Raw genomic sequence first — 24,372 nt, forward strand, 5'->3', positions numbered from 1 at the left:
TGTGAAGCAGGTCATGACAGAATATTACTTTCCCAAAATGACCAAAATGACAAACGAAGTGGTATTGAACTGCAAGATTTGCACAAGGGCAAAGTACGACAGACACCCGATGAAGCAGGAGCTTGGCAAGACGCCAGTCCCTTTACACACTGGAGAAATGTTACACAATGACATTTTTATACACTTTGACATTTTTGTAAAAAATGAAAAAGGGTATTATATGAAGTTGCTCAAATGTAGGTACCAGGAGAAGGAGGGTGCAGACCCTATAAAGTATAATATTCCTTGATAGCTCGACGAGTCTGAGTTTTAAGCCATGTCCGTCCGTCCGTCTGTCTGTATGAGTGCGTGTTCCTCAGCAACTATAGAGCTAGAGCAACCAAATTTGGTATGTAGGTGCTCCTATATCCAGGACACTACGCTTTTATTTTTTTTTATTTCCTCCCCCCTCCCCCGCAAATCGAAAAAAAACGATGACTTTGAATTCGTTTGAATTTCTGCAGCACCACTGATTATGAATATGCAATTACTAAATAAGGCTTACTTAAATCTTTAAAAAATTATGTATTTTATTTTAATTATATGATTCCAATAAATTAGGATATTCATAACAAACGTATCCACTAAATATCCTTTATTTCGTTTTTACGCTTACGCTTAAGCTTATGTTTAAAGTCAAGTACGTTACCACGTACTACGGCTGTCTTTAAGCGCTTGGCTGTTTTTTTGCGCTCCTGTATACTAGCTTTTCGCTTAGCAGCACGCAACGGATTCTGAACTCTTTCCTGAACTATGATCTTACGACGCTCAGCACGCCGAATTATTAAATTAGTCTGAGCCACGTTGCGCATCTCATCGTAAACTTCAACACCAATTCGTTTGCGCAGGCGACTCCCAACACGCAAAGCTAGCTGTCGCAAATCACCATCAACATTTCGGTCCTCCTCAGACATTTCACGCACAAGTACTTTTAATAGAGTTGGGAGCAAACTCGATAACGTGTCGATGCTAAGCAATGGTATTAGACCCTCAATTAGTGTGAACAAAGCAGTACGCTGTAATATACAATTTGTAATTATTAAATTAAACATAAAACAAAAATAACAAGAACGCATTATAGCTGCGACGCTGCTTTCACCTTACAGCAAATTTCCGCTGTAGCGTAGCAGTGAAACTACTGATATGGGAAATTGAAATGTGAATAACACCGATTTCTTATAAGAATGTCAAAAAATGTACAAAAATATCTGGTTGGTAGCTTTGTAAACCCTTTGCTAAAAGTCGTACAAAGTAATGGGTAAAAAAAATTAAAATATTTTATATGTATAGTGATGATTATGATTATTTCGATTTATATTTTTAGTGCTCAAAATAATGATAAGCGCTTGATCTTAAAATTATAAATATTAGTACATTGCCACTAAATGATCACAGTCCCCGGACATAAAAAATACAAAAACAAGTAAGCGCATTAAAGTTATAAGCTACCAGGGCGTTCATCCACCGAAATCGACCAACTGCAGTCAAAAAACCATAAAAACCATCAAAAAATATATCATCCTACGTCATTAACTTAAAATATTGACAAATCTGTCAAGAAAAACGCTAAATTGGCAGCGCTGTTCGGCAGCGATGTTTATTTGACACGACAGCAAGCGCACCCCGATGTCTATATATTTAAATGTGAATAACACCTAAGCTATATTATTATTCCGAGTTTTCTGATATTTTCATCATCTTGCTGCTAAAGAATATATACACTTTAAATGCTGTTTCTTTCTTCCTGTTACATGCACAACTTCATGATACCATTTTCCACTATTTATTAACTTCTATTTTTAAATGGTTTTTAAGTAATTAATTAAATGTGTCAAAACTTTTGCGCAATGAGCTTTTTTCATTTATAAATTAAGTAAAATAAATAAATATTGAAAAGAAGCCATTTCACACATAATCTTATAAATGCACTGCTCGCCACTTGATTAGGACATGTCTAATTGCTGCGAAGCCAAGCTGTCTAGAAAAATAATCTTTGTATTGTTATAAAGTTTATTTAAATGTAGTAATAACAAAAATTGCAAAATTGTTGAAAAGCTGTAAGAATATAAAAAATATTGGTTGTATACTTACAGCATTTCAACAATTTTGCAACAAAAAATATTGTTTGTATTCTTACATTATTTCAACAATATTGCAATTTTCGTTTAATTACTACATTTAAATAAACTTTATAACAATATAAAAATTATTTTCCTAGATAGCTTGGCTTAGCAGCAATTAACTATAGAAAATCGACTTAAGACATGTCCTATTCAAGTAGCGAGAAGTGTATATATACCAGAGATCGGAAAGAGTGCACACATCCTTAAAAACACAATGTGTACTACCATTGTGGCACTAACACACACAAGCAAAATTGTATCTGATACCACACGACAATTGCTTGTGTATGGTTGATGACCACACGCCAATTATTGCTCGTGTGCGTCGGCGTCGGGGCCGCTGCCAGTGCACACAGAGGGAGACAGCAAGCTAGATTATTTCTCTCTTATGCCAGCCGATCGTATTTTGTGTTTGCGATCATTTTCCTTTATTCTTGTCTTCTGTGTGGCCTGAAGCACTTAAGACCTTATCTTGTATGTTTCGTGTGTGCCTCGTGCGTTGTGTGTGTGCCCCAAACACAATTTGTATTGTGTATATACAGTAAGGTACAATGATAAGACACTGTTTGCAAATTGTTGTGTTTGAGCGATCATTAAACGTAAGCTAATAATACAATTCCAATCATTTATTTTTTCCACATATTTTCTTTAAATTCCATGAACACGTTCAAACACAAAAATTGCACATTACTGTATATACCTAAAAATAATTTTGTCAAGAGTATTGAGCATGGAAAAATATAATAAAAAATGCATATAAATATCTAAATTCAAAGAAAAAACGGTCAACTTATTGCACATGTTAAGCTTATAATACTTACGACAGTGGTATCGTGCTGCGCCTTGGACATCTCCTTGTTAATTAGATTACAAATATTGCGCATGAGCCAATTGAGGTTGAGTTTAGATACATACTGCTCCTGGTTCTCTGGCCCCTTAATCTTCTTTTCATTCATTTTCTTATCATTTTTGCTAACAAATGGCAAATTCCGAAGCATGTGGGCCACATAGAGTAGAAACTTTGTCAGCTCGTCAATCATTTCCTTTGCCGTATCACCAGGCGTTACCTGAGCACACATATCTAGGACCAAACTCTTTATATCATGATCTGGCTGTGCGTAGATAAACTGCAGTGGCTTTAAGTCATTGTGCTCCTGTTTAATTCCGACTAGCTGCTGTCCCACATACTCGTAATCGTAATGCGCCAGAATATGTACCAGCAGCTTAGCAGCGTTGCAACGCACCCAGTTATGTTCGTGTCCCAGCAACCGTTGACTGGCGTAAGCCAAATTATCTGTAATCGGTGCAAGCTCTTCATTAGTGACGATGATCTCGCCGCAATGCTCAAAAATGTTAATTAAACAGTATTGCAACTGTATCAGCTGATGGTCAGCACTGCATTGATGTTGCTCTATCTCTTGAATGTCAAAATCGGCAAGCAATAAATTCTCACTCTCTTCAGAATGTAAGGTCTGCAAAATACAAAAAAAATATCTCACAGCTGTTATTTATTACATAAATACACTAACCTGACGCCGTATTTTAAAGGGTTTCTTTGACACAAAAGACTTTCCAGTAAATTGTGCGTCGTGGCCAGGTGCCCTCACGAATTTACCGCCCACGTCAGGATCGCCCAAAGTTAAAAAGTCCACCAGAATCGGAAACACTAATTTCAATCGGTCAGCAAAGCCTGTACCCTCAGCTTGCACGAACCGAGAGAGTAGAGCAGACGCCATCTCGCACACACCTGGCTTTTTGCTCGATTGAGGAGAGGTAAGAAGGAGCAAAGTTAGGTCAAGTAATGGTTGACGTTGAATCTTCTTAAGTTTTGCAATCATGGCCTCAAGAGCATGGGCCACAGCACGTCTGCACAAGGTGTCCTCGTCGTTAACCAAACGCGAACCCAGCGACAGATAGAGAAACTCAGAGTGCTTAGTAAGTAGCTGAAGGGGAAATTGATTGATTATCATTTGCATGAATTGAATAGCCGAAAGCCGACCAGATGTTTGGGAGTAGGCTAGCTGCACAGACATAAACTTGAGTATTTGATCGATACGCTTTTGCAACGGATATTCCATAATGTATGTAAGCAAAATGGTACGAGACTCTTCACGGACATAGTCGGACTGCGATTGAATACACAAATTCGTCAAACGCTTCATTAAGTCGTGTAGCGATCGCGAGTCCACTTTGCGCCAAACAAGAGCTTTGAGCAACGTAAAGCAAAAGCTTTGACTGCTACAGTCGCCCTCCTGTAATTCCTGTTCGATGTGCAATAGAAGCTGCTCTATTTGCTCCGTACTCAGGATGTAGTTAGAGCATTTACGGAGAAGAGCCACCACAGCTTTAAAGCTGGCGCGCACTAGTTGCGCATTTTCTTCCTGCCGTGTCGCTCCAAATGTTGAAAAGTTCTTGAGTATGTCAAACATACGAGTGACAACACTGCTTAGATGATCAGCTTGGAGCTCTGACAGTTCATAGTTTCCTATCCAGATGGATGCATAGCATTTAAGTGCATACGTTGTCGTCTGGGCATGGCTGCTGTTTAAGCAATCTCGCAGCAGCGGCAACAGCGGATGCAGGAAAGGTTGATAGTCTATCTCGGACAATCTCTTACGCTTAAGCAAAAAGTGCAGTAGCTCGAGCCCGAACTCAATTAGAATATGCGCATTAGCTTGAGCATTGGTCTTGACTTGCTTGTTTACACGGGACACGCTGCGGCGTCCAGGGGCTGGCGACAATAGTAAGCAATCTGGACGTACACGACGTATTAGGTCAGGATGATTGTCGGGTAACTCGCTTTTCTGCTTGCCTGGCAACAAGTCTGTGATGCTCTCTGACATAGTACCGTAGATAAAAATGACGAGGCTGTCGGGAGCGATGTGCGGGTTTTCGACCAATCCAGCCACAATTTTGAGAAAGCACTCTTGAATCTTCTGTGTAGTCTTGCGGGACTGCGTTCGCGATAGAAGCTCCTTAAATGGAAGTAGTAGGTCTAACAAGCAATTGTCGCGTATATGGCGTGTCGCCACTTGCAAGGTCAGATAGCTTTTGGCGCTGGGCTTGGCTTCCGGTGTATGCGCCACAATTTTGTCTACCTCTTTTTCAACGCTAGCTTCACCAAATATGTCGTTAAGTACTACATCTAGCAAATTGTGAAGACAACACTCTATATGCACTGGCTCCAGCTGAGATCGAAGAACATCCAAAACACCATGCAATGTAACTGATAGCACATGCACCTGGAAGCCACGCGTCAATAACGATTGCAGCTGCTCCAGCAACAAAGCCAAATAACTCCCTCCCAGTGTCAATATTATCTTTTTGAGGATATCGCGGGTCAACATGCGAACTGACTTGAGAGGCGAACGAAGAAACGTGCACACTTTCATAAATATTCCTAAAAAGAAATGTTTGAATTGCAATGTATTAAGTTTAATAAAATGTTACTATAATATAATAAATAAGAAAAAATTAAAGTCATGGGCGTCATGAAATTATGGAAATGTATGTCACAGCTTTCTGAGAAGAAGAGGCTCGAAGAGGCGTCCAAGCCATATGTACGTGTTCCGTCCATAAGCCAATGCAAATTACACAAACAATTTTTCGATTTTTTTTTTTCTTGTCTCGCTTGTGCAAGCAGAGCAACACTTTTGTGTTTGTTGTTGCCTTGTCTCGACTGCGCGAGCGTGGCAACAACACTTTCATGTTTGTTTGTTTGTTGTTGTGTCGAAATATTTGTTGCGAACTTTGTTGTTGCTTTGACGAAATGCGTGCATAAAAAAATAGCTTGCACTGGACACACGAAATTATCATTGCCTGCGCAAACTTTGAACAAGTAGGTGATGCCTAGTTTCTTTTCAGCGTATGAAATAAAATTGAGTTAACGACATCTTTACTTGTGTTATCTTATAAGTGTATTGGTGATTTATTCCTCCTTATGCAGCGTTTGGACGCTTCTGGACTAGAAGACTAGAGACACCAAATCAATACCCGGGGTAGATCGGGTTTATTTTTTAACTTTGAATTTCCGCCTCCTATTTTGACTGCGAGTATTCTTATCAAGCATTTTACTTTTGCTTTATTTACCTGGCAAACTAGACTCAAGCAGATCATGAGGCAACTTTTGCAGTAGCTTAACCATAGCCAGTGCAATAGGTACACGCTGAATTTCGTCCTCCTCCCGTTCATAGCCCAGGCGACGTCTGTTAATTTTATGTTTGGAATCGTAGTTGGTCTTTTCTGTGATAGATCGATTGAGCGTCGGTAACAATATACTAGTAATGGTAGTCATGACGCGTCTGGCAGCATTGGATGTTAATTGATGGTCGAGTTGTTGTTGAATAATTAATGGACGTTGAGTTGCCATAGATTGTTCATTATCATCTAGATTCTCATGATTCTCGACATCGAAAACAATATGCTCACAGTCAGAAGCAACCTGCACCATTATCGCTGTGTTCTCGATTTTTTCCGAGTCCTCGTTTTTTAGTGCACCCGCATTCTCAGTGGGTTGTGCCAACGCTGTGTCGGCGTGAGCAAGGGATAGATCAAAGTGGAATCCGTCTAATATGCGCACTACCAAGCGAACACACTGCTTTTGGTGGTCATGCGCTAATCTCATCTTTTGAAGATAGTGGCGTAGTACTGCGTGATATTGCTGCCAGGGCAGCAGCTCACACAAACCGCCCACCGCTTCAATGGCCGCATCAACAAGGGTGTGCTTACTTATGTACTTCTCGTTCAATAAATAGCGAGTGGCCAACGGCATCACAAATTGAGTAAGAGTGCGGGTACATGGTGTGTTTTTTCTCCAGCAAGCTCCTTTTGCAATATTTACCAAACGCTGTAATGCTCGACCATGACGTTGCGTTTGCAGATGTATCATATTTTCAAAAAAGTCCACCTCCAAATCGGAAGAATCGGTTAGCGGTGCTAAATCACGGAAAACTTCATGCGAGTGAGGGCACTGCCGCGCTAGCTCCCCCAACAGCCCAATAGCTTCGTTGCGTGCGTGCTCGTTACGCTCGTCGCGAATGCAGCGCTGTATTATCGGTAATATACAGTCGTCTAACCAAAAAATTAGTTCCTCCTTTGATAGCTGGAGTGTAAGCTGTGGCAGCAATAACTTAAGAAGCTCACCAACGTTTACACGCAAGCCCAGGTCGGAATCATGACGCAGCATATAGAAACAGTTGTAGGTGACTAAAAGACCTAGTTGTATATTAAAACCTTCCACTAGCAACTGCTTTGTTTCGCTAAGAGCTTGTAGTCTCTTGCTGTAGTCAGGCTGTTCTATCCATCGTTTGTCCAAAGCGTTTAGCTGCATTACAATTCGCGCTGTCTGCCGAAGCTCTTCAGCAGTACTAGTCAACTCGTTCTGCTGCTTACATTGCTTGCGCAATTTTTTGGCCATATCGACGAGTATCTCGCAGAGTTGCTTTCGGGCGGGTAAAACATTTACAATCTCAAAAAAAACTGCCAGCTGTTGGACATAAGCATGTGGAGTCGTTATCCGCTTACAAAGATTTGCAAGCGTGGTAATCAATTGGACAACTGTTTCGGCACTGGCATTGTCAGCTATCTGCTTCTTGATAATTGGCAACAATACCTGCAAGAGAAGCTCACAAGTGTCAGCCTCTTGCACATGTACCGTTAGTAGGGCTAGAATGTTAAGCTCTCGCTTGTCCAATGCCCGTAGTTTACCGCTTCGCTTTTGACGCCAGCTAGCCTGCAGCAATTGCAAAACACCAAATATGTAAGGTTGCAGCATAGTACGCGCATCCTCGCTGTGCTCTTCTGGGCCTTTGGCACATTCTAACAAGTGCTCCACCAGTTGAAGAAGCGAACGCCGCACCGCTGGCTTTGCCTTGTCATTGAAGAGCAACGCCATCAGATAGTGTATAATAGAAGGAGACTCGGGCGTTTGGGATTTTTGCAGCAAAAATTGATAGCGTGGCTCGTTGCTCCACAGCAGCAAAAGTTTTAGCAACGGAGTTGGCGTATGTATAGACTCCAATGGCATTAACGCCAACCCAGGCCATACAAACACTTCACAGATAGCCTGCAGTTGGTGTGCTTGCCAAAGGTCAGAAATATCTATCAATTGGCCAAAGTAGTTGACGAGGGTTTGTAGTGCAGTGTGCCGCACTTTCTTATAAGCTGTCTTGTAACCATGGTAGATTGACTCAGTCGAACTGGTGGTAATTACATATTGTGACACACTTCCCGCTAAGAGGAGTAACTTTAAAATATAAACTTGAAATGACGTGCTTAGGCGGCAGGCAAACTCCTTGCGTATGAGCTCTATTAAATTGATCATCCTCTGCAGCTGGCGTGCTGCAATCACCGAATCGAGCGTAATCTGCGCCCGTACATGTGTATCCAATTCATTTATGGGTAGATTGGTGTATTCGGTATAGCGGCCAAATGCCATTTGCAGAAAGTTAAGAATTTCTACTTCCTCTAGGCGACCGAGAAAGCGTAGAATTAGTGCCTTACGCTGCTGAGCACTCAATTGCCTCACACCTCCCTTGGTCAGATGACTATAGAGCACGCGTAGTATAAACGGCATAAGATCAGTTCGTTGCTGCGGTTCAAGAGCATCCAGTTCAAAGCTACTCAATGTAGCTTTGAACTTTCCTTCGTCAATAATTCCAGAAAGGAGTTGCTTATAATGCACAAGCGCAGCAGGCTGATTGTATGCGACTAAGCAATTTAGCGCTAACTGTTGTAACTGAGGGTTAGGTCCAGACAATAGCTCCAGATAAAATGCGTGCATTTCCGTCTGTTTATATATGGCCTTTGGATTTGGTTGGGCAACAAAACATGCCAGTTTAAGTTGCAGCGTTTGCAGAATAACTTTAGTATATATGTTGCGAGTTTTACATTTGATGCGATCGTTAGTAGCAATATTATGACCATTCTGTGTCGCCGACGTCATTTCATTTTGATTATCGTCATTGTTGTCGTCCTCTTCGTCAATAGTCACCAAAGCTAGAATTAAGGATGAATAAAAATAAATTTGATCGTAAAATGTAAATATTATCAAAAGGTCAAAAAGTATCGAAAGGACAAAAATGTATATAAAAAAATGTAATCATTATAGCAAGTTCGAAAAGATTCGGAAATTGTAAGATTTAAAAGTACAAAGAATGTTTGGCCATCTATGATTTGGATAATGCCAGTGAAAAATTTGAGTTTATCACAAAATAAAAAATGTCTTGCAATAATGATAAAAATGCAAGTTTGTATCAGGGTTGTAAAAGAATGACTAGTGAAGGAACCGACTGATTAATTCATCTTGCATTTAGATACTTTTGAATGCATTAGTTTTTTTCAATATGTACTTCAATTACACTGAGATGCATTCTTGAAGAATTATTTTGATATAGAAATAATTCCTTTTTTAAATTCATTTTGAATTTTTAAGTTTTTGATCTACAGTCAAATTGTATGAAATTTCTTGGCGTAGTTCACATTTCAAAGCTCTAATAGAAATGAAATAGGTAATGGACAGCATATTTTAAATTTTAAAATACAGTTGAATGCATTCAGGATTCAAAGGAATTAACTCAAAGGAATTAATTCAAAGGAATTAACTCAATATCAAAATAATTTCAATAAATGCATTTAAAAACATCTAAATTCTAGATGAATTTAATTCATAAATGATTTCAATGTTTTACATATTTGGTACGTATATTTGTGTAAATACTTTGACGAACAAACGCACGACATACTTAGTATCGTTTCTATAAATATCTATAAATATACATACACATTTCTTTACAATTATTATTTTGTTTAAATGTAATGCAATAACTTAAATAGATATAAAACGGAAATAATTATATTTTAGAGAAAAGCTAAGCAACGGACTGACTTTTTAATACGAAACAAGTGGACAAATTACAGTTGGGCGCCACCAACTTTTAGATACACTTAGGCCACCGCAAAACACACCGCAGTACTCAGAACACATACCACAAACAGCTAACCGTCACAGCTCGTGTAGCGCATAGCACGTGCACCGCACGTCTAATTGAAAATGGAAATAAATAACTCCTAATTATCCGACGTTTGAAATTTCACAACGTTCGAAAACATAAACTAGCAATTGAGATTATTAAGATTTTCAAGATGTAACGCCTATATATCGTTTTTTCGATTGCGAGGAGAAATAAAAAAAAAATAAAAGCGTAGGTCCTGATATAGACACCTACAAACCAAATTTGGGCTTCAAGCTCTATAGTTGCGGGAAAACACGCACCAAATACAGACGGCCGGCCCAGACGACCATGGCATATCACCAGCTCGCGACGCGACAAGATATAGTAAACTTCCTGGGGTGCTGCCGGCCCGCCCTGCGCGCCTCTCCCCCTGACCACCTGAGCAACTTATAATACCCTTTCCATTTTTTATTTTTGTGTCAAAGTGTATAAAAACCATAGGGGTTTGTTAGAGTCAGCAAAGCGGCGCACAGTTAAGCCGAAAACCACCCAACCATCTAGTTGCAACCACTCACACCCTCCCCTCTAACAATAAGTTGAGCACCCCTGCATCAAATCGACAATTACGGCGGTATGCACCCAACCGCGACCCGACCGATTAAACTATAACTCACAACGTCACGCTATCACACATCGCTAACGTAATTCATGCACCACACGCAGCATTTGACACCTTGCCAGTCGAACACACAGCCAGTCTGTGGACAAGAACGCCAAGGAGATTAAAGGTAGAAATTAGTTATTTATTGACTTATTTATAATTAATTGCCAAAAAAAAAAAAGGTAAAGAAGGATGTACCGGGTGTGACGGCAACACCCAATAAGGAGCTATCCATCATAACATAATATTCATATTGATTCTAATTTGAAATTCTTAATTGCAGCTCAGTACAAATTATTGTTAGCCACGTTACCCGTGATGTCCCAGAAACAATTTGAGGAAAGCAAGAGACCGGGCTTTATTACGAATGTTTTTCCCATTTCAGATAAAAGTTGTTTGTTTTACAACCTACCAGGGCAAAATCCTGAAAAAACGATGTGACCGATAGACTGTAATATTGACGGGGACTTGGAAACGCACCGCTTAAAAAACGTCTATTCTTATAGTGTATTTTATGGTAAGTAGTACACAATAAATAAATTACTTTGCAATTCTTCAGACAGGTCAACACTTTGACTAGGGCATCGCAGCAAACACATGCACCAAAACACATAACACACAGAACAGCTAACGCTCACAGCTCCGTTCGCTGAGCACAAGCAGCGACGCCGCCGCTCGTCGGCAGCGACGTTTGTGCGTCAGCACGTGCACCCCGCTGTCTGTATTGAAAATTGAAAGAAATAAACCCTAAGTTATTTAATCCCATCGTCTGAATTGTTACAATCGTCACAACACATGACAGGCAATTTGGATTATAAGATTAAAAGATTTTTGTACTGCCTTATCGTTTTTTCGATTTGCGGGGGAGGAGAAATAAAAAAACAATAAAAAAAAAAAGTCCTATATAGGAAACGAACATACCAACATTGGTCCAGCTTACAGTTGCTGAGAAACAACCACTCATACAGACGGACGGACAACCGGACCTGCTAACGACTCAGCCGTCGAGCTGAATTAAAATAATACTTAGGGTCGCCACGCCTCATTCTCCCTGTACATACATTTGAAGCAACCAAAAACCCTTGTCATTTTTAACAAAAATGTAAAGGAACACAATTGTAAAACAAATAACATGCATCCCTAATTTTGCCCCCATAACAAATGTCGGTGCGACCGTGATTAAAATAAAAAAAAACCAATTATAATTGAAGCTTATAATAAAAAAACTAAAGTTCATTAGTATTTAAAATTTAACAGACAATAATAAAGAATAAATATTTAATTTGAAAACCCGGAATCTATCGATCCTTATTAGGGACAATAAGGTATGCGCAAAAATCAATTAGGTGGATTTACTTGATATTGAAAAGAAACTTATTTAAATGGCAGACAAGTAAATATATCCGTTTCAATGCAACCAACATTTTTTGGTACTTACGATATTTGCACAATTAGTCTTTACGCAGTTTTGTTAAAATATTGTTGCTTACGTTACGTTTTTTATAAAATTTTTTTGCTGTTTTTGTTTTAATATGAATTTATATAATTTGTTTTAATCCATCATGCATAATATGGCTTGAAAGTGAGTAATTGTGAGTTCATAGACTGAAATGAAGAAATTAAATGAATATCATCTTCACTGTTTCCGCTTGAAGTGTATCTTACTTTTTTTTATGGTTTAGGCCTGGTGAAATTGGCTTGGAATTCATATTATTAGTAGTTTTTTCGTTATAATTGACATATAATTGACCATTATCTCCGCTGACAATAATTAATAAATTTATTTAATATTTTAGGTACATATGCGGTTAGTGTGCATAAACACATTGGCATAAAAAAAAATCGGAAAAGCCGCATCACGTATCTGCAAATAGGCCGCGATAATAAATTTACATTAAAAATATTTATATACTTGACATTTGAAAAAATGAAAAAGGGTATATGACGTGCTCAAAGTATAACAGGGAGAAGGAGGCTCAGACCCCAAAAGTATAATACTGATCCAGCTCGACGAGCTGACGAATAGCCAGTCCGTCTAAGTTTGAGCAACGTTTCTCACGCAACTGTAAGAGCTTAGAGCAAACAAAATTGGAATAGTGCTCCATAAACAAATCCGAACGCTTTATTTATTTTTTTAATTTCCCCCGGAAATCGAAAAAAACGATATATAAGGCAGTAGAAAAATCTTAGAAAAGCCCAACTTTAATTTGTCCACTTGCTTACTTTTGCGTGCACTAGCGAGATTTCCTACTTAATTGTTTCAGGAAAATCGTAAGTCTACTGGTTTGGGTATACCTGTCAACCTATTTAACTACCGATATCTATAACAAGAGAAATTTAGCGCATCATGAATATCGTTAGGAAAGGTTCAGGCAGCGGTACGCTCCCACGACATTCCCATGTTTATTTTGTTACTATATGCCTGTGGAGTTGGCACCCGAACCGCAGAGATGTGTGCAAGGTGTTATCGTACACTAACTACATACACTTACATAACTAAGTTGTTTTTCTTATAAATTTCAAATAATAACACTTACCAGATGATTCTTTTAAGTTCCAAACATATTCAGTTCTTTCCAATTGGAGACGGTATTCGTGTTCAACAAATTGCAGGAATAAACGAACTAAGTCTGCGTTTCTCAGTTCAACCAAATTTCCGAATTTTGGTATGGATTGCCACAAAAGTTGTCGATAGTTAAGAGCTTGTTGCACAGAGAGTTGATGTTGCGGCTCATCTATGTGCAGCAGTGAGGACAAAGCTTCAGAATTGAACTTGCGTTTAGCTGGCAGTTGAAATGCTATTCCTTCTGATTTGTAGTTAATATACCCTACAACATGATGTAGCTTTAGCATAAAGATTTTCCAGAACTTATCAGGTGTCATGCACTTGGAATACTCAGCAAGCAACTGCTGGATTGGTGCCCACACAAATTTAAAATTGTTGTAGAGCAAGCCCAGGAGTAAATTTACAACATGCTCCTTGTAGTAGGGCAGCTTATTGAACTGCTTAAACTGTACACCCGCTGGTTCCAGCTTCTGCAGCTGCAGCAATAATTCACGATAATTGTGAACGCTGGGCTCAACAGAGCAGGCAGCAGTAAAGTGACTATACGGATTGCATTTCCCAGCACCAGCGAATATCAGTTCCAAGCAATGTGCTGCTATGCGACGGCCTTGCGATTGTGGCTGACCAAGAAACCAGGACAATGTGTTCAATGTTAAATCCATAGTCTTCGTGCTTAACTCGTCTTTTGACGCTTGAAGAAAAGAAATTTGAAGACAAGCTAATGTGTGTAGATCGTTTCCTATTAGCGGCAGTAGTTGCTGTTGCATCTCCGCGCGTAGCTCCGACTCTAACTTAAACTTGAGAACATAGTGTGTTTGAAGCAGCAAAAGTAACAGTGTACAGTCTGGACTCGGAGTACTATTCAACTCCATCAGATGGTTTTTAATAGCTAGCTGTAGAGAACTTTCAACGGATTGCTTGTTTATGCCACGAAAATGTGGTAACAACAATAATAGCAAAAGCTGTTTTTCCTCAGTTAGGTTAATATGTTTAAGTTGTTGCTCCACAGTCTCTAATGTCTTGCCATTTTTAAGCTGAATAGGATATGGCTCCCAGCTTGTCAGGCTTGTGGCATCTACATATAAAGGCCTTTTCTTTTGAATAATCCGTGCTAATATTTCAAGACCGTTTGTGTCTTGATGCTCCTCGTAATAAGACACAATGTGAGGCAACACCATCAGTTCAAATTGTCTGTAATCCAAGAGTTGCAGCACAAACTCCTCATACACAGGCAAAGACACCTCGACGATATTTAGCTGCTTCTTAAGCAGGCAGCTGGCATTTAAGTGAGTGAGTTGCGCTTGACGTGCATTCAGTAAACTGCTGACAACAACACTCAACTGCTGTAATGGACTTTTTCCAGAAACGACGTACTTGTCAAGTAGCTTTAATAACGTACGTACCAATAACGGCATTTCCGCAACGAAAAGTCCTTCCTTATGGTCGATTAAAAGCAACATGAGATTTAATAAATTATTAATTGCTGAATCGTTTAAGCTTTCTGTAGAGAGAGCAGCGCAGAGTTGCTGCCAAATGATGCTGCTTTGGTCTGGGCGCAAAAAGTTAAGTAGTAGCCTTAAGCAGTTTTTTAAAATTTCCACCAGCAGAGATGTCTGTGCAAAAGTCCAACTGGAGTCAACATTGGAAACTACTTCGAACAGGTGTGCTAGATGAACGGCCGCAGTAGTATGCAACTGAGCATTTAAGCCACGTAACATCTCGTAGAGTAAGCGGCCGCAGCCATGTACACTATCTACTTGCTCACGTAATATAGTTTGCAGGACATACACAAGAAAACGTGGAAAATCGTGCACATCACGAGCTATGTAAGCAAAGCATTCGACTGCAAAGTTTGTCACATGCACTGCATAGTGGTGCTCATCTAATAACGGCAGAATGGCATTGAAGACAAGACCAATGTTTCGCTTTAAGTAGGTCTTAAGAGTTTTGAATAGATGAGCCAAGCAGACTAGAGTCCATTCTAGCTGTTCTGCATCCTGCGTGTTTAGCAAGCATATAAGGCGATCCAGCACACGTTGAAAGTAGGCGTAAAACTCTTCGCGGAGATCGCGCGCCAGTACATACAGTAACTCTAGAAATGGCTGCTGTGAAAGACTCGTAGCCGTAGATAGGCGCTCTAGGAGCAAATCCAAGACGAGATCCTTCTGGTGCAATAGCTGTGGCAACGTGACTATGTTGCGGCATTCTCTGCTAAAGGTATTGTACTCTTCGGATAGATTGAGAACGTTCCATTTTTGAAGTGTTTGGTAGAAGTATGTTTCTTTATCATCTTCTTCCAGCTGTTCGTATTTATGTCCTATGTGATACAGTGCCAAGTGCCGTAAGTCAATCTCGTTCAAGCGGTCCGTAAATGACTTGAACTGCAAAATAAAAAAGACATTTGGTTACTATGAAATATAGTTAGGACAGTTACTTACCCGAAACGTATTTGTTCCTTTTGACTTTTCTGTTAGATCTGACATTTTGTGAAAAAAACAGTATATAAATCTGTTAAATAAACCAGTCTTTTAAGTTATTTGGTTTAAATTAACGTGTTGCACGTGCTACACTGTAAGCAGAGGGAACAGTAGTGTTGCGAGAAATTGATGGGTAAAAGAAGCTAAATCAATGAAAATAAATTGCTAGAAATAGCTAAAAAAAAAAAAAAAACTTCCTCACTCGCCCTTTGCACATATCGCATTTGAGCTGGAAAGAGATACGCAGGTCGAATGTATCGTAAGATTAGCATTAGTGTTGTCAGATATTTAAAAAAATATCGTATCGATGATACTTTTTTTTTATCATAAAAGATGATAATAATATTTAAAATATCACTAAAAAATATTGATATATTTGATATTTTTTTTAGTTAATTTTTTTTTCCAATTTTTTCAAATTAAAAAAGCTTCAAGTTTTTATAACAAATAATACTTTATATATATTCTCAATGTAATAATACATCAGTAAATTCTCAATTAGCTGTTCATAGTTATTCTCAAATTAATAATAATAATACTTCATTAAGTTCTGCAATTGCAGCGACGCCGACGCAACAAAAGGTAGCGAAGCATATAGAAAACATACAAAAAATGTTATGACCTTTTTCGTGTACTTTGTTACAGGATGCTGATGCCTACACACAAAATATTGCACGGATCCCTAAGCCACACACAAGCAATTGTCGTGTGGTCTCAACCACAATTTCGCTTGTGTGGGCAGTACTACAATGGTAGTACACATTGTGTTTTTAGGGGTGTGTGCACTCTTGCTTCTCTGGTGTATACCTATTTTTAGCTTGGAGGCAATTTCCGATGTGTTTGCTAACGTATGAATGTGTAATGTCAGAGAAGTTACCAATATAAATTACACTTTGTAAAAACTTAAACTGAGGAAATGTAAGTGAAAATATAAATTTTTCATTGATTATATTTTCGTTTTACGTTCTATGTGTACGGAAAGCATGAAACAGGTCAACAGGCCTCTCTAATTGTGGCATTCAAGGAGAAGCATGAATTACGGCTAGGTCTAATAGGTTTTTGATTTTGTTCTTATTTTTTTTATTTTTATTTATTTTAATTGTAGCCTAGAATAAATGCAGTGTACAATTGGAAGCCAGACAACAAGGCCTTCAGAACTGTTGTCTATTAATTGTCTACTTATATATAATTCATTGAACCTCTAGTATTAAAAATTTAGTATTCACAAAACTTTGAAAATTTTAACAAAAATACTATTAAAATACACATACAACAAATGTAATACCAATACGAATTGATTAATCGTTTATTAAAAAAATATATTATTTGATTTAATTATATTTTTTTTTTTACTATTTCTGATTTTATTTTTATTTTGTGTTTATGACTTGAGAGATTTAAAAAGCTTCTCCAGCAAATCATACAACTCCACAGCATATGGGAAACGCAGAAAGTAGTCTCCGCGTTCTTTTTTTAATAATGCTATATGGTCGTATAAAATAGTAAGTTGCTTGTACAGCTTTGTACCACGAAGCATGGCTTTGTATTTTGCACAAAAGCCAAAAATTTTCCAAACGCTTAAGACCATCATATAATGTTCCTCATAAGTATTCAAGCCTATATCTCCTCTTTCCTTGGTGTTTTGAACCGACTGCGATATAATGTCCCGTAGAACGTCTGTGAATTCCTTTTTCGCTATCAGTTGCGTGCGATTGCTTGTGCAGAAGCACATGTTGCGCAGAATGCGCAGACAACATAGTCGAATGCGGTAGGTAGGTGGTGACCGACTGATTATGTTGAGCAGGGCCTGAAAGTGACAAATTTTAGAGCCAGGTTCGTAACGCGAGAATATCTCCCAAAAGCAAAGCCAGCCCTGCAGCACCTCAGTCTTTACTTTGATTATTTGGCTGCTTGTGTTGGGGAGAAGCGTATCGAACATGTCTAGCACACACATTTTACTAAGGCTTAAACGTCCTTCGGCACAAGAGCAGCAATTAATCATAACACGTAGTGCAGCTTCAATCATTGAATTCGAGGTATTTTTCGCGGGAGAAGCAGCCTTAATTCCATTACCTTCTTTCCTGGTTGTCTCGTAATCGGCCACGCGCACCACCAGCTGAAGTAGGGAATGTGATTGTCCGGGCGGAGCTTGTGATGTTTGCTTGCACATCTCAAAGGAGTGCTCTGTGAGCAATGTGGTCAGACGCACTGTAATATTTTTGAGAGTCGTCGAATGTGAAAGCCATGGCCACAAGCGCACCAACACTCGGACCATTCGAGCAGCTATAATTGGATCTGTGATTATGGCATGCGGTGTATTATGCCAATGCATCAACATATTCAGAAAGACAAGCAAGTTGTTAATGATATCACGCGATTTATGGGCACCTACACGACGCACGTAAACTGTAGCATTGCCAATGGAGCTGTCGTTAAGAAATTCCTCGAGCAAATTTAAAATGCGATCTAACAGCTTTAATTGTCGGGCAGTCTCAATGACTAATGGCGACAGCTTTAACAGATTTCCAAGCACTTCGCAAATCTGCACCTGACTCTTAGTTGGAGCCTTCAGGAAGCTGTATGTTTTAGAAGGAATCGTAATTTCGAACAGCAAATCCAAATTTTTGTATAATAGGCAAGCAGCATTTGTAAATTGTTTCGGCTGTTGATTATCCAAGGATGGTTTTTTCGAAAGAAATTGGGGTTTTCTAGTGGGGAAGATCTTTAAGGTCAGTGCCTTAGGCTTTTGGCTTAACGCTTTTGTATTTTCTTTTTCATCGCTTTCAACAGTTGTGCCGCTGTCGATATTATCGCCCCCTTCGTCTTCACTTGCATTCCATTCCTTGACATAGGCTTCAAATAGTCTTAGCAAGTTAAGCTGCTTTTTCTCCACGTGCGACTTGACTAACAGCAGCGATAGCAACGCTAATGTATAGCGCTGCACAGTTCGGTTCACAAAGACTTGGTTAAGTCCATAAAGCAGTAGATGAAAGAGTAATTCCGGGTGCTCCCAAAACTTTTCGCAGAGGATATCATAGGCATTCGTGTCCTTACAGAACACCAAAAGTAATTTTACTATATGTATGAGCTGGATTTCCAACACTATTTTTTGGTCCAGTACTTCATTTACCAAGGAAATAAAGCTTTCCAGCAGCACAGGATCACGACAAATGGTGCGCTGCAGAAACTCAAAATTGTGCTCATAGCATAATGCATAAAACTTGAAAATATGTTCGACACATAAGTCTACGTATTTGTCGAAATGTGGTTTAACGGGCGTCTCCAACTTTATCACATCACTAAGACCATTAATGAATGCATGCTCGCAGATACTAGCACACATGCTTGGTTCCAAAATGATTTGTCGTACACATATGCTGATATAGCACGCAACGATGCCACACGAGCTACCATATTGTACGATATCATTGGTTTTTCTAACCATGGTATGTAGAGTGTTAATTGCAGCAGAAGCCTCCTGTAGTATAGAGTATCGACGTAACAGCTCCAGGCAAGTGGACGCCTCAATATACGGCATTAGTAACTCAAATACACGACCCGCAAACTCACGTATCAACATGTCCTCGTGCTGATCCACCAATGTGCTCAAGCAGCAAGCAGCCAGACCACCAGGAAGAATGCATTGAAAATCGGACAATATCATTGACATACAGCTTTGACTGCTTCTTATGCAATCCGCTATTGCAATCCATGCCAATGCACGCACCTCTTTATCGCTATGCCCGCAGAGGCCCAGAAAATAGCGCAGCACCTTACTGTTACCAGCATCGGAGGCCGTTTGCGGATCTGCCATTTGCCTATAAATTTGGGATATTATAAGTAGACAGTCGCGTTGCCACTGAGCGCCTGTTTGTGTGGAGGTGCGAAGGTTACTTGACAACTGCACAAAGTGTTGATAGTACGCCTGGAAATTAACACATTATTATTATTAAGACTTAAGAAACTAATTATTTAGTATATTCACATGTAGTTGACCATCGTCTAGTTGAAAACGATGCTCGCAAAGTTGCCGTAGAACACCGAGCATGCAGCGCACATGCTGTAGATTTCGTAGCTCAAAATGTGTGTGCGTCAGGGAGCTAAGCTCAATGAAGAGAGCAATAAGCCAGTTGGACTTGCTTTGGACACTGTGCCAACGCAGCAACAGTACGAAGCATTCACAGATCAATCTTAGAACATGCAAGGATACATTGTGATCCCGCATGGCCATAAAGAAACTATGATGGGGATCCGTTTCCAGGTCATTGCTTAAGCCAGTTAGAACCTCGGGCAACCGAATGCGCAAACAGCTTAGGCACAACTCCAATAGGAAATCGTACAGTTGGCAGTCTCCTTGGTTGCTAGTCGATGGAGTTAAGCGTAAATACTTGGACATTAGCAGCCACAGACTACGGCAGTGCGGCTGAGGCACATCGCCGCGCATTAGTACCATAAAGAGTTGAATGCTGGCAATGAGCTGTTTTAGCGTCTCGTGACTATTACAGTTACTCGCCTCGATAAGCGTCTTTTGCAACTGCAAATGTGCCATCGATGCTTGAACTAATGCCAGGTCGCCTGGTGTTAGTTTTAGCGCATCGCTCATGTCCACTGAATGTACAGCAGTCAGGGTAATTTTCTCGGGATTCCCGCAAATCTTATGTGCTGCATACATGCGCCAGTGGCGAGCTGCAACGGACTCATCGTTGCCAAAATGCTTCTCAAGCAAATACTGCTGCATAGCCAAGCCTTCGCTTGCCGTTGTTTTCACTGGGTTGATACTTAGCTCGTAGTCTATAGGCACACGCATGGCTGAAAGATCCAAGTCCAGCTTGAGGCTACTGTCAGTAGCCGAGATGTGCTCGTGAAAGAGCAGCACGAAAATGCACGTGCTTACCTTGACACGTAGCTGCTCATCTTGTGTCATCAGAAAAAGACAGCGCATGAGGCAGCCTAGCATTTCGCTGCTATTGCTGAACTCTTGACGAAATTTTTTGCTACAAAAAAGCGCACGTATAAGAATGCCGACCGCCGGAAGCAGTGTATTCACATCATCAAAGGGTAAGTTTCTGTTGTGCATCAGTGGATCACGAAGTGCGTTAAGACAAAGCAGATAAGCACCCTCAAAGCATGTAAAAGCCTCAACAGCGCTCCAATCGTGCAGTAGCACATTCAGCTGGATAAGAGTAGACCTGCGTATGCATGGCTTCAGATCAGGAGTTTGGACTAAGCGCAACAGCGCCTTTAGACTGGGTGTGAATTTCAAATTTGTACGCTCTCTGAAATAATTGGTGTAGCTGACAGGCGGTTGTATGACACAGATGTTGTTCCTAATCAAATCCAGGCAGTACTTGTCCATTGCAGGTTTGTACTTGTTTTGATGATCCTGCAAGTCCAGAGCGTAGGCAACTCTCGCTATTGCGTCCGTACGTAAATTTTCCTCCGGATGAAACATGTAACAGATATTACCGCGAAGCATTTGTGGTGTATCTAAGTACTTGGCATCGGGATCGAGGAGTTCCCACAATTGCATTTGCAATGACGGTTGGTCGATGGCGCGGCAAACGATAAGGGGCAGCACGGGCTCAACCTCATTGTATATATATTGAAAGTCCTTGTAAGATACAAGCTTGCCTAGTCCTAGCAGCATAATAAGATAATCGATGCACCACTGTTGCAACTGTGGTAACTTGTGTTGTGGCGTCCAAGCTTCGATAAGCAGCTTTCTCAGTAGTTGGCAACTTATGGGCAGACCCAGAATGTGGTGCTTGATAAGCTGTACGTTACTGCAACCAGTCAAATAATTGGTGCCATTCACAAAGGCGTGATAGTGCTCCACCACGGGCTGTTTCAGTAAGCGCAGGGCGCAAATACGCATACTCTCGTTCGGAAGAAGGAAAAGCGTATGGAGAAGAGACTCTGCGTTCAAACGCACCTCGGGTGTGCTTACATAGAAGAAAGTGGATTTAATCAGTGCTTCAATGAGCAGTTTCAGCAAACTCTCGCTGCTCAGTTGGATCAGCACAAGACAGATCTGGCGCTGTACTTGCAACAAATCTAACGGCGACAGTTCAGCCCCAGGTAGCAGCTGGCTGATAGCGAGGCCATAGGCATGCTTCAGTCGTACCATCTGGATTTCCTCGGGCTCAGTTTCGTTTCGGAGCAAGGTGCACAGGTGGCATAGTTGTTTCATGCGTGTGGGCACACACGACAAAAACGTACAGTCTACAATAAGCGGCTGTAACAGTGCTCGTGCAGCCAATTTGTTAATAATCGGATTGGAAGAGGCGTTTAAGAGCATGACATCCAGTAAAAGTCCATTAAATATTATGGATTCGAGTCGTGGGATCATTAGTTTGTGCACTAGTTTAGGCACTTCAAAGTGTTTGCTCGTCTTAACGCTGCTACAAAAGTTTATAAGCTTGGGCACTATAATGCTTAAACGTTCCACTAAGCGATTAGGCAATGGCACGCCGAGCAGCTTAAACGTCCTTATTATTTCAACGCTCAGCTCAATAAGATGCCAATTATGAGCGCAGTGCTCCAGTAGTGGTGGACCAAGTTTATCCAAGCATAAATATAAAAGCAGTCCCAAAGCACTGGTCACACGCAGTTGCTGCGTCTGCCGCGTTGTGAATGTCATGTCGGCCAAAATGCTAACAGTTATTTTCCGAATGCTTAATCGACGTTGCAAACGTTTCAAAATGGTGATTAATGTACTGTCGATATACACAAGCGTTTGATTGGCATGGATGCTCATTAAATGTAGCAGTTGAAGAAATATGTGCGGCTCCTGGAGTAAATACTCGGATGGATAATCGGGCATTTTGATTTGTAGATTTGTTAAGTTGTCCTGAAGCTGCTGATCATTGTTGATTGTCAGAGTATCCATTAGAGTTTTCAGTGTTGTCAAGTCATCTTCACTTGGACAGGACCAAGCCTTTTCATAATCCTTTGATGTGAGATTAAATTTATCTGGTGAAAATATATTTGGATTAATTTCACTGCTCCCTCGTGATTCAACTGAAAGTATAATGAATGAATGAATGAATTTACTTTGATCTAAGGCGTACTTGAACTGTTGTCATTATCAGTCTCACTGCAAGTTTTTTCATTATACTTTACTGCTGCCAGACTTTGCAGATTGTCCAACAATTCTACAACTCGTTTTGTCTGTGCGCCCTGCAAAATTTGACGTATTTTCTCCAGCTCTGTATCCAATCGTTTGTATGTAATCTTTTGCATAACCACATTGCCATAGCCAGACCGTAGCAGTTCCAACATCAAGGCCAGCACTCGATCCGAGGCAATTAGTGGCAAGTGCCCGAACCATCGGATTAATTGTTTTAGCATTAGTACTGGATTAAAACTGATATTTCCGCTATGCTGCAGGCAGCTTATGAACCCAGTTTCTACTTGTTCCAAAGCACGCATTCGAATTTCTTGAGTTTCGCTTGTAAGTTTAGCAAGTTGCTGTTCCCCCAGTGACATATTCAGTTTTGATGAAATTGACATCTTTCCGAATGACCTGGTTATTCCTTATGTTCAGTGAAAAACTAAAAAAAACTATTTTTACAAATACATTTTTAAATCAGCGTCTGCTAAGCCGCTGAAGGAAGTAAGGTTGCAAAAACATCGATACATGTTTTAACAATTATGTGAGACATCGATATTTTTTCATAATCATCGCATTATTTAAAAGTAATGTAAGCCGCAAAATAATAATTGAGGAATTTTGTTAATTCAAAGTAACAGAAACAGATAGTTTCTCTTTTTTATTTTACTTTAAAAAAATCAACATTAATCAGATTAATAATTTTCTTGGTTTTTCTAATATATCTTATATTTGCCCCTCCAGGTATAAGACTAATATTAACGTACTTCAAGGATTCTTGGCAACAGAATAACGCTGATCACAAAACCAGGGTAATCCAGACCTTCAAACCAACCCTAAATCACTTATGATTGCTTCAACAGTTGCTCTAACCATAGAATGCATACATATATGCTGAGTGATATTTGTCAACGCTCAGCTATATAAGGTACTATTGTTTTAGTAATTGAACATTTAATATTATAAATTCCTAATTTTCAATTAAGCTTAATTATAAATCTTAGAACACGATAAATATTTTTCATAGATATTTGGTGAAAAATTTGAGAGTGTCACAGGAATCTCAGTAGATTTTGTCACAAGTTGAATTTAAAAATTTCTAGAGCCGTCTGTATGTACATTAGTCGCGCTTTAGCGCAATCCTTTTTAACAGGCAAGACGACTGCTCTAACATTATTGGATTATTTTTTGAGTTATTTAGTGTGTTATAATACTAAACGCACCTATCGCATAATATTCGTGGTGCTCGGCTTTACCGATAGTGCTAACCACCAAGTGAAGCGCGCTTCCACTGATTTGAGTAAAAACTCAGAAATTGAAACTAAGCTCCAATAAATATGCGTCGAAAATGAAAACAAAAACAGCAACACATACAAATGTAGGTTTCGTTAATCCTTTTTCTATTGCCTATTCGCGACAAGCGCGCGACACTCTACATATAGA

General features: G+C 39.7%; 2 protein-coding genes across 2 annotated transcripts; both read right to left on the minus strand.

The window, feature by feature from the left end:
• Positions 1-549: 549 nt before the first annotated feature.
• LOC108596804 (small subunit processome component 20 homolog) lies at positions 550-15,859 on the minus strand. The gene is made up of 6 exons (XM_017982911.2): positions 15,780-15,859; positions 13,313-15,722; positions 6,252-9,158; positions 3,692-5,562; positions 2,984-3,634; positions 550-1,055 (listed from the first exon to the last, which is right to left on the minus strand). The coding sequence occupies exons 1-6, from the start codon at positions 15,822-15,824 to the stop codon at positions 624-626; spliced, it is 8,316 nt and encodes a 2,771-aa protein (XP_017838400.1). The 5' UTR covers positions 15,825-15,859; the 3' UTR covers positions 550-623.
• A 1,320-nt stretch (positions 15,860-17,179) lies between these two features.
• LOC108597343 lies at positions 17,180-23,352 on the minus strand. The gene is made up of 3 exons (XM_017983848.1): positions 22,889-23,352; positions 19,804-22,838; positions 17,180-19,743 (listed from the first exon to the last, which is right to left on the minus strand). The coding sequence occupies exons 1-3, from the start codon at positions 23,328-23,330 to the stop codon at positions 17,200-17,202; spliced, it is 6,021 nt and encodes a 2,006-aa protein (XP_017839337.1). The 5' UTR covers positions 23,331-23,352; the 3' UTR covers positions 17,180-17,199.
• Positions 23,353-24,372: the final 1,020 nt, after the last annotated feature.

The sequence above is a fragment of the Drosophila busckii genome, chromosome 2R (genome assembly GCF_011750605.1).
Source record: "Drosophila busckii strain San Diego stock center, stock number 13000-0081.31 chromosome 2R, ASM1175060v1, whole genome shotgun sequence".
In the NCBI taxonomy this organism is placed as follows: Eukaryota; Metazoa; Arthropoda; class Insecta; order Diptera; family Drosophilidae; genus Drosophila; species Drosophila busckii.